The following is a 10,450-nucleotide window of genomic DNA, read 5'->3' as shown; positions in this document are numbered from 1 at the left end:
TGAGGCCCAAAACCAAGACTCGAATGCGCAAGGCCAAACCAAGAACGAGGCAAGGAATAAGCAAGAACGAGACAAGGAACCGAAAACGAAGCAAGGAATAAGCAAGAACGAAACAAGGAACCGAAAACGAGGCAAGGAACAAGCAAGAACGAGACAAGGAACCGAAGCAAGCACCAGCGCGTTCATTAAAGGCCGCGACCGCAGTCCCCGGGCGTGCCATAATGACTTCATCTCGCGCAGGTCGTCCTCGGCTGAACCACGACCTCCGCGCCGGGTGTTCCAGGAGTTTATGATCGATTTAGGAAATTGTTATTATATGACTTTAGTACAACGATGATGACACAGCGGTAAGGGAAGGGAGGGGAAAAAAGAGAGGAGAGGAGGAGAGAGGGAAAAAAAGGAGTGGGAGGGAAGGAGTGTGTGTGGTGGGTGGGGAGGGGAGAGGAGGGAGGTACAAGCATAATAACACCATTGCAACTCCGTGGAAGATACACACGTTGAACGATTTTTTTTTTATGTTTCTCTCTTTTTCTTTTACTCTCTCTTTCTCTCTCTATCTCTTTCTCTCTATCTCTTCCTCATCTTCTCTCACCTGTCTTCTATCGTCTCATATCCTCCTCTCCTCTTCTCTCTCTCTCTCTCTCTACTTCCTCTCTCTCCCTCCTTCCACCTCTCTCTCTCTCTCTCTCTCTCTCTCTCTCTCTCTCTCTCTCTCTCTCTCTCTCTTCTCTCTCTCTCTCTCTCTCTCTCTCTCTCTCTCACTCCCGCGATCGCACGCAACGTGGCATCATGGTATTGGCAGTAATGAAGGCAAATAACAGTAATTTGGCGAGCGTGTGAGGGCCGCCATCGCCTACCCCCCCTCCCCCCTATCCCCCCTCCGCCACGGCCAGCGCTCCTTGCCCGTGGAGTTCGAGAGTCCTGCCCACCGCTCTGTCTTTTTCCTTTGTTTTCCCCTTTTCCTCCCCTTTCCCCTCTTTTTTTTCTCCCCCCTCTTTATCTTTTTTACGTTTGTTCGAAGTCGTACCGCCTTATTTCTTTCTTTCTTTCTTTTTCTTTCTTTTTGGTGAAAAAATTGAGTGTTTTCGTGTAAAAAAAAACTGAGTTTTTGAATTTTCGTGTTTGCCTGGAATTTGGAATTGAAGAGAGAGAGAGAGAGAGAGAGAGAGAGAGAGAGAGAGAGAGAGAGAGAGAGGGAAAGAGAGAGAGAGAAAGAGGAAAACGAGAGGAGAAACGGATGAAAAGAGAGAAAGAGAGAGAGAGAGAGGGGGAAAGAGAGAGAGAGAAAGAGGAGAGAAGAGAGAAAGAGGAGAGAGAGAGAGAGAGAGAGAGAGAGAGAAATGGAATTCGAAACAAATTTAAAATCGCATAGACCCGAAGAGAGGAAATGAAGAAAAAAAATAGAACCAACCTCCACTTCATTTATATAAAAAAAAACACCGAAATGGAAAAATGCGAAAATAATGATAATACTAAAAAACACAAAAAGACGGAAAACCGAAGAACGTAATGATTTGTCATGGCAAAGAACGATTTTTTTTTTTTTTTTTTTTTTTTTTACTACGATAAGCCTCTCTCTTCTCTCCTGTTCTCCTGCTGTTCTTCTGTTCTTTTATCCTGTTTTTCTGTTTTCATTCGGTCTTTCGCTGTTCTACCTTATTGCATTCCTCGTTCTTCCCCCGTTCTTGTCATGTTTTTGTCTCCTCTTTCACTGTTCTGTTCTCTCTCTCTCTCTCTCTCTCTCTCTCTCTCTCCTCTCTCCTCTCCTCTCTCTCCTTTTTTTTTTCTCTCCTCTCTCTCTCTCCTTCTTCTCTACCTCCTCTCTTCTCTCTTCCCCCCTATTTTACCTTTATTTTTCCATTTTTTCATTCACGTTCTTCCCCTATTCTTTTCTTTATTCTCCTTCCTCTCTTCCCCTCTTTCTCTCCTCTCTCCCTGTTTATCCCTTTTCTTCCCTTTTTCTTTCCTTTCTTTTTCCCTTTTTCATCCCTTTCCCCCTTTTTTTCCCCTTTTTCTTTTCCCTTTTTTTTTTTCTTTTTTTTTCCCTTGCTCTTCCCTCTTTCTCCCTTGTTCTTTCCTCTCTACCTTCCCCTTGTTCTCCCCTCTCTCTCCCCCTTGTACTTCCCTCTCTCTCTATTGTTCTTCCCTCTCTCTCTGCTCTTCCCTCTCTCTCCATTGTTCTTTCCGCTCTTTTCCCCTTGTTCTTCCCTCTCTCTCTCGCTCTTCCCTCTCTCTCCCTTGTTCTTTCCTGTCTCTTCCCCTTGTTCATTTTTTGTTCATCCGCCGTGCCCCCACCCGCCAATTTGGGCAGCGTTAAGAGAGCCAGCCATTTTACAGGAATTGGCAAATGAGACAAACCGCGTCCGTAGCTTTACTTAAAGACTATTTTTTCGGTAGCCTTTGCCAAGAAAAAAAAAGAAGAAAAAAAGAAAGAAAGAAAAAGTTGCGATTTATTATTGTTATTATTATTTTTTTTACAGTATTTGATATACTATTTTTCTTTATTATTATTTTCTTTAGTTTTTTCTTTGTCTTCCTAATGAAGGTATTGGAGATAAACTGTATTATGAGAACCAGATAATCGAAACACCGAAGCGCGATTTAATATAAGTGAAGCGAGAGAGAAAGAGAGAGAAGAAAAAAAAAAGATCGAATAAAAAGAATGAGATAGATATTAGAAGAAGAAAAAAAATATATATGAATTCTTACATCGTCATCCTCATGTAACAATCTCAGCATCATTGTAAATTTTCTGACACTTTTTTTTTTCTTTTTTTTTAAGTCTCTCCTACCACCTTCTTCTCGTCTCTCTCATGTCATTTGTTTTCGAAAATGGTTCTCGACATGTTATGAAATGAGGCACACCATTTGAGTGTTTTTTTTTTACCGAAATGTTACGGATTTATTTCTTTTTTCCTTTCTTTATGGGTGTGGGTGGGAGAGGAGGGATTGTGTGTGTGTGTGAGTGAGTGCGTGCGTGCGTGCGTGCGTACGTGCATGTATATGTGTGTGTGTGTGTGTGTGTGTGTGTGTGTGTGTGTGTGTGTGTGTGTGTGTACATGCTTGTACGTATGTTTGCATTTATGTGGTACACACCACACACACACACACACACACTCCTACATCCGCGCAAATAATTTTTAACCTTACATAAACCTTCTCTGCGTATTCATTTACCCCAATCTTTCTCTCACACTCGCTGTTACCGCGTCGCTTCTCCTCCCCTTTTCCCCTCCCCCTGCCCCTCCCCCTCCTCTCCCCCTCCCCCTCCCTCTCCCTCTCCCTCTCCCTCTCCCTCTCCCTCTCCCTCTCCCTCTCTCTCTCTTGAAGGATAATGGTGGGTTTGCTTGATAGAAACTCCAAGGAATGTTCTTGCAATGGAATGAAGATGTTCACGCTGCTCTCAGAAACCTTGTGAGACCACCGAGGTGTGAGGGCGCGCGGGGGGCAGGGGGGAAGGGAGGGGGAGGAATGGGGAGGGGGGTGGAGGAGGGGAGGGAGGAATGGTGAAGGGGTGGGGAGGGGAGGAAGGGGAGGAGGGAAGGAGGAAGGGGGTGGGGATGGGGGGAGATGGTGAGGGCGCGTGAGGGGGGGGGGGGTAGGGGAGAAGGTTGGGAAGTATAAGTTGGGGGAGGTAAAGGTTTTAAAGTAGGAGAGGGGAGGGTGAATGTGAGTGCGTTGGGGGAGGGAGGTGGGGGTGTCCGTGTGTTTGGGAGGGGGAAGATGGGGGAGGGAGATGGGAGAGATTTTTTTAGGGGGGGAGGAGGGTAAATATGTGTGGGGAAGGTGGGGGGGGTTGGTGTTTATTGTGTAAATGGGTGGCGTTTGTCGTGTGGTGTAGGGGGGGGAGAGGGAGAAGAGGAGTTAGATAGTAATTTCTTTAACAAATGTGCATTCGTACTTTTAACAAACATTTTTCTCAACTCTTATTCAAATTTATTTATCCCCCCCACCCCCCCACTGTGTAATTCACACTTTCGCCCTCTGTTCCCTAAAATTAGTTATAAATAATACACTCTTTCCTCATAGAATTCCTTGCGAATCGAACGCAGACGAAAAACTAAAGAAATAACAAAAGCGCATCTAATCTACGGCTTCGACCCCCGCATTATCTCTCACCTGAACGATCGTTAATTCGTCGCCAAGCATTTGATATCAATTCAGGTTTTATTCAGCCACTTGTAAAGGCCGAGCGTGCGTTTATGGCGGATCCAATCTTCATTTTAAACATTGTTATTCCTGTTTGGCGTTCTCGAGATTTCTTTTTTTTTCTTTCGCTTTTGCTTATTCTTTATATATATATATATATAATATATATATATATTATATATATATATATATATATTATATATATATTATTATATATATATATAATATATTATATATATATATTATATATATTTCCAATTCTTTTTTCTTCTTTATTTTTATATATAAATATTTTTGCAAGTCTTTTTTCTTCTGATTTTAATTCGTCTTTGTTGTTTTTCTTCTTTTCCTTCTTCTACTTCTTTTTCTTCTTTTCTTCTCCGTCTTCTTCCTTTTCTTCTTTTCTTCTTCTCTTTCTCTCCCTTCTCCCTTCTCTTTCTCTCTACTCTCTCTCTCTTTCCTCTCCTCCTCTCCTCCTCCTCCCTCCTCCTCCTCCTCCTCTCCTCCTCCTCCTCCCTCGTCCTCCTCCCTCCTCTCCTCCTCTCCTCCTCTCCTCCTCCCACCTCCTCCTCCCCCCCCTCCTCCCCTCCTTTTCCTTCTCCTCATATCCACCCTCCTCCTCCATTTCTTCTTCTTCCTCCTCCCCCTCTTCTTTTTCCCACCTGTTGCCTCCGAGCGTGCATGTGATTCCATGTGTTTGTCTTGCAATGCACAGTTTATGCTCCCCCGTTCTCTGTGATGTGTCGGAAGGGGTGACTAATCTAATCTCGCAGGATGGTGGTTATATAATATATACAACCTTGTCATCCCAGTCTGCCGCTCTTCATCAACCTGAGGGATAATATACAGCATGTGTTTGTTTGTTATGCGTGCGTTTGTTGTGGAAATTATTATCATTGCTACCTCGAACAGGTTTGTCGGCATGTTTTTACACGCTGCGAGCTTGAATATCAAAGCTAATATCAAGTCGTTGGTTCGTGAATCTGCACGATGTGGTAATGATGTTAAGGAAAGAAAATAATGGTGTTGTCATTTTGTCGTTGGTGTGGATATTAAGTCGAAAAAAGTGGAGAAAATATACGAGAACATTCCGCAGAAGGATGGCGAATTTTTACTACAGAGAAAATCGTAATAATTTAGGAAAATTAACAGGATCTGACAGGCGTCATTTGCATATACACTTTGTTCCTTCATTAGATGTTAGCTCATGCATTCCCTAGGGGTACGTTACGACCCCCCCCCCTCGCCCCCCTCCCCCCTCCCCCACCCAGTAAACTCGTACAGTGTGTCTTCTCTCTTCTTTTTTCCTTGCCAACCCATACTCTTACTCTTTTCCCTTCTCCCTCTCTCTTCTTTCTTTCTTTTTAGCTCTCCTCTCTCTCTCTATCTCCCACATTATCTCTTTCCCCTTCCTCCTTCCCCCTCCTTCCCCTCCTTCACTCCCTTCCCTCTACCCCCTGCCCTCCCCCTTCCCCTTCCCTTCTCCTCTTAAACCTTTCTCCCTCCCTTCTTCCTCTCTTATCCTTATTTCCCCCTCCCCTACCATTATCCCTCCCCCTCACACCCCTCCCCTCCCCCCCTCTACCTAGTACTCTCCCTTCCCTGTGCTCACCCCCTCCCCTGTACTCCCCCATTTCCCCCCCTCCCTTGTGCTCCCCCTCCCCTGCTCACCCCTCCCTCCCCTGTGCTCCCCCATCCCCTGCGCTCCCCCATCCCCTGTGTTCACCCCTCCCTCCCCTGTGCTCACCCCCCCTCCCCCTTCCTGTGCGTTATCCAAGTGGGGATCTTGTGCACCTTATTTACACCGCGTCCTCTTCGCTGCAGCGCCAGGCACGGCCCGGAGCTCTGATGAATTTGTTAGGGTGACAGCCAGCCTATCTGGCCGGCCGATCTAGGGATGGAAGGGGGAGAGGGAGGGGGGGGTGAGGAGTGTGGGCTGGGGGGGAGGGGGAGAAGAGGTAAGGGGAGAAGGGGTAAGGGTGTGAGAAGGGGTAAGAGTGTGAGGGGGGGAAGGGGGAAGGGGTAAGGGGTGAGGGGGAGAAGAGGTAAGGGATAAGGGATAGTAAAGGAATAAGGGATGAGGAAGAAGAGGGAGAAGTCACTGAGGAAGAGGGGAATAGTAGAGGTAGAGAGAGATGTAGAAGGCTGGAAGGTAGGAACGTGGAAGAGGATGGAGACAGTAAGGGAAAATGGAAGAGGATGGGGGCAGGGGTGGAGGAAGAGGACCGTGGAGGGAGAAGTTGGGGTAAGATATGGAAATGGGGAGGACATGGGCGTCGCAAGATGGGTGACATAGGAGCCCCCGCTGGCCATTCCTCGGAGGTGGATCAGCGACCCAGCCCATCCATCACCATCCTCTCTCCACTGCCTTCCACCTCCTCTTTTCGTCACCCTCCCCCCCTCCACTGTGAGCCACGATACACACCAGTACCTTCCCACTGACTGTGTAGCATAACTATCTCGTATAATTATTACAGCATCCCGGCCTCAAATCACACGCTTTATCTCCCGGGACGACGCATGAGAGCATCTCTTTCCATATTTCATCTCCCGTACCCGATCTGGCGCAGCATCCCCAGACAACACAGTCCGCGGTCTCGGCGATAGCGATCAGCTGGTCCACCTGTGGCAAACATGAATTAGATTGGCAATAAGTGATTTATCATGCTGTTGTTATTGTAAGACTGCGTGAGGAGGGTGTTCATCGAGCTGCACTGGGCGCGGGTCAGCTGGGTGTGCCGGAAGCGCGCGAATTATCTGCCTTTGTGTTTGGTTCTCATGTTCTGTGCGTCTTTTTTATGTGTTTCTTTTCTTCCGTGTTCCTGAGTCTCGCTTTTCTTCTTTCTTCCTAAAGTCTTGCTTCTTCTCCGATTACTTAAAGTCTCTTTCTTCTTCTTCCTTTTTCGTCTGTTTTTTTTTTCTCTCTCTTTTTGTTTGTTTGTTTGTTTGTTTTGAGAGCGTGGAGATCTGTTGGTTCGGTGTTTTTGTTGTTGATGTGTCGATACTGTGGATCTCGAGATTATGGACACGTGAACACACACACGAGTCTCTGTGTCTATGTGTATGTTTGGATCTTGTGTGTATATATGCATGCATGTAAGTACCGTATATATCTATGTATTTCTGTATATCCACCACTTCCCTCACACGACTAACCCCCACTTCGCCCTTTCTCCCCCAGGGTCGCGGCTCACCTCCCCCCGGCCGAGCCTCCGCCAGAGCCGGAAGCGCGCGCTGTCCTCGTCCCCCTACAGCGATTCCTTCGACATCAACTCGATGATTCGCTTCAGCCCCAACTCCCTCGTGTCCATCATGAACGGGTCCAGATCCTCGTCGGCGAGTGGGTCCTACGGCCATCTGTCTGCAGGTTCGTGTGTCTTTTTTTTATTTATTTATTTATTTTTTTTTTTAGGTTGTAGATATTCATGCATAGGTAAAAGGGTTGATATAGAGGTGTGTATATAAAGTTGTTGCTTAATCACCTAAGTATGTATCTTTATCCATTGTATTTTCTTAATGATCTTAATAAACTGACTCTCCCTTTCTACTCAGGAGCCATCTCCCCCGCGCTGGGCGTCCACCCCTCCGTGGGCGCGGCGACGCACCTCCAGCAGCTGCAGGCCCACCTGATGCGGGGGGCGTCGCTCCCGGGCTCCCCGTTCCTGGCGCCGTCCCCCCTCCTGCAGCACAGCCCCTCCACCCTGGCCACCCACCAGAGCCTGTTCTCGCTCTCCTCGCAGCCGAGCCTCCCAACCCTGCCCCCGAAGGCTGAGGTATGGCACCTCAAGCTGGTAAGCATACCCGCCGCGCGCTCCCGCAAGGGCTCGGGGCTCAGATAGGTCGTGGGAGTAAAGAGAAGAAAACTGTCTTGAAAAAAGAAGTCATGAGAAAATAAAAAAAGTCATGAGAAAAAAAAAAAGATTCATGAGAACGATAAAAAAGGTCATGAGAATGATAAATAGTGCTTGTTCCTTGTCCCTCGCCAACAGCATGGCAGCGAGGAGGAGAAACACCATTCCATTCCCTCTCCCTACTAACCCCTACGCCCTCGACCGCGTCGTTTTAAAAATGACGCCTTTGAACCATGTCACATAATGTTCACATACGACCCATTCTTAACCCAACCTAGTTCCTAGCCATTCCTAACCAAATTCCTAACCATTCCTAGCCCAACCAGATTCCTAGCCATCCCAAACCTAATTCCCAACCAGATTCCTAACCATCCCTCCCTCTTGTTTGTTCCTCCAGGGCGAGAAGAAGGCGTCGCCCACGATCTCTAGCACGATGGAGGAGGATAAGGCCTCCAAGGTGAAGAAGGAGGCGGCGAGCACTACCTCAGCGGGGGCGTGCGGGACCGGGGGCGTGAGTGCCGCTGCCAGGGGTGACGACGACGGACTCAAGGAGGAACCGCCAGACTTCATCGAGACGCACTGCCACTGGAAGGAGTGCAATAAGGACTTCAACACGCAGGATGATCTCGTGAAGGTAAGGGAGAGGGAGGGACGGGCGTAGGTTAGTTGGGGGGACGGGGGATGCAGAGGAGTAAATGGGATAGATAGATAGGTATGGATGGATGGATGGATGGATGGATGGATGGATGGATGGATGGATGTATGTATGGGTGGATGGATGGATGTGTATATATATGTATGTATGTATGGAGGGATGGATGGGTGCATGTGTGTGTATATATATGTATGTATGCATATATGGAGGTATTTATTATGTAGGTAGGTAGGTGGGTAAGTAGGCAGCTGATAAATATAGATATAGATATAAACACCGCTATAGATATACTGAGACAGCGAGGCAGAAACGAGAAATCGAGAAGGAAGAAGAATGAGAAATGAAAGGAAATACAAGAAAGACAGAGAGAGATAGAGAGACAGAGACAGAGAGAGACATAGTCCTTCCTACTACCCCCCCCCCCCCAGAGACCTTGGCGATAGGGGCGCCAGAAATATGCATAATGTAACCTTTAATCTCCATCTCACTGCCTCAGAATTGGATAGCACGTCCACGACACCTTGATGGAGATACAGAAGAAGGAATAAACGAGGGAAAATTAAAAGATACTTCGTATTGCAAGAAAACATGGAGAAAAGAGGATGAGTAGATGTAGAAGTAGATAAGTGGGGGGAGAAGAAAGGGGAAGAAAGGGGTAAATCAGAAGAAAAATAGGGGACAGAAAGCACCGTAAGAGTAGAAGCGAAGTAGAGGGAAGTATTTTCCCAGAATATATAGAGGGAAAAAAAAGAGAGAGGAAGGACGGAAGAGGGGAGAGGAAGAAGAGAAACGACTATTCAGCGATACCACATCGCATACACTTCCTTAGATGTGTGTGTTGAAAGAACCATTGTTTTTTTTCCGCGAGAGTTGACTTACCTCGTCGAGGGGAGGAAGGAGGATGGGGGGAGGGGAGAGGGGGAAAGGGAGGTGGAGGAAAAAGGGAAAAGGAAGGATGAGGGAGAGGGAAAAAGGGGAAATGGAGGGGGAGGAAAGTATGAGCGGAAAGAGAAGGGAGGAATTGGGGAAAGGGAGAGGAAAGGATGAAATAGAAATTGAGAAAAGGGAAGGGACAGATAAAGACTAAAAGAAGAGAGCGGGAGAGGAAGAAAAAGGAAAGGAAATGGAATGGATAAGGAAAAAGATGAATGAATTAAAGAGATATAAAAAAAAAAGAGAGAGAAAGAGAAAGAGCAGGAGAATGAAAAAAAAAAAAAAACTTTAAAACAGACAGTATAAGCTTTTTCAGAGGACTATAATGGCGCCAAGATGAGAAACATCACGGCCGATTTTCTTATTTATGGAAGACAATTTCGCTCGAGAGTCTAATCTTCAAGAAAGAGTCGTTGTCTTTATTTTATCTCTCTATATATACACACCTGATATTAATTTTCACAAAGAACAGCTGATCTCCAGATTTGTACGAGATAGATGATGAAAATAACATCAACGAAGACAGAGGAAATTAGTCTCAGGAAATGTGTAACCTTCACTCGCTCTTTTTTTTTTTTTTTTAATGAATCGCAACACACAAATTGTTTGACATTCGGGTGCGGTTATGACGTCGACGCTGCACTCAGAGTGTGCTATAATCTCCGACTACATTATAGGAAGAATTGAATTACACTGACACACACACGCACGCACGCACGCACGCACGCACGCACGCACGCACACACACACACAAAATGAAATTAAGAAAAAAAAATGCATTTTCGAATGAACACGAAGATATGTAGTAAAAAATATATGTATATATATATATATATATTTTTTTTCTTTTTTTGGTGTTAAT

The 10,450-nt window shown here is 46.2% G+C and overlaps 1 protein-coding gene across 2 annotated transcripts in view; it reads left to right on the top strand.

Moving 5' to 3' along the window:
• The window catches only part of LOC119580399 (transcriptional activator cubitus interruptus-like), a 74,520-nt gene that overhangs the window by 43,441 nt on the left and 20,629 nt on the right, over positions 1–10,450 (top strand). The window contains exons 3-5 of one of the 2 annotated variants that reach the window (XM_037928532.1): positions 7,331–7,516; positions 7,702–7,922; positions 8,398–8,634. In XM_037928532.1, coding sequence (XP_037784460.1) covers positions 7,331–7,516; positions 7,702–7,922; positions 8,398–8,634 — 644 coding nt within the window. Of the gene's footprint in view, positions 1–7,330; positions 7,517–7,701; positions 7,941–8,397; positions 8,635–10,450 lie in introns of both variants that reach the window. The other variant, XM_037928530.1, reaches the window with a different exon arrangement.

This window comes from Penaeus monodon, chromosome 13, assembly GCF_015228065.2.
Source record: "Penaeus monodon isolate SGIC_2016 chromosome 13, NSTDA_Pmon_1, whole genome shotgun sequence".
NCBI lineage: Eukaryota > Metazoa > Arthropoda > Malacostraca > Decapoda > Penaeidae > Penaeus > Penaeus monodon.
Note: the sequence above shows the minus strand (reverse complement) of the source record. Positions and strands in the feature narration are given on the sequence as shown.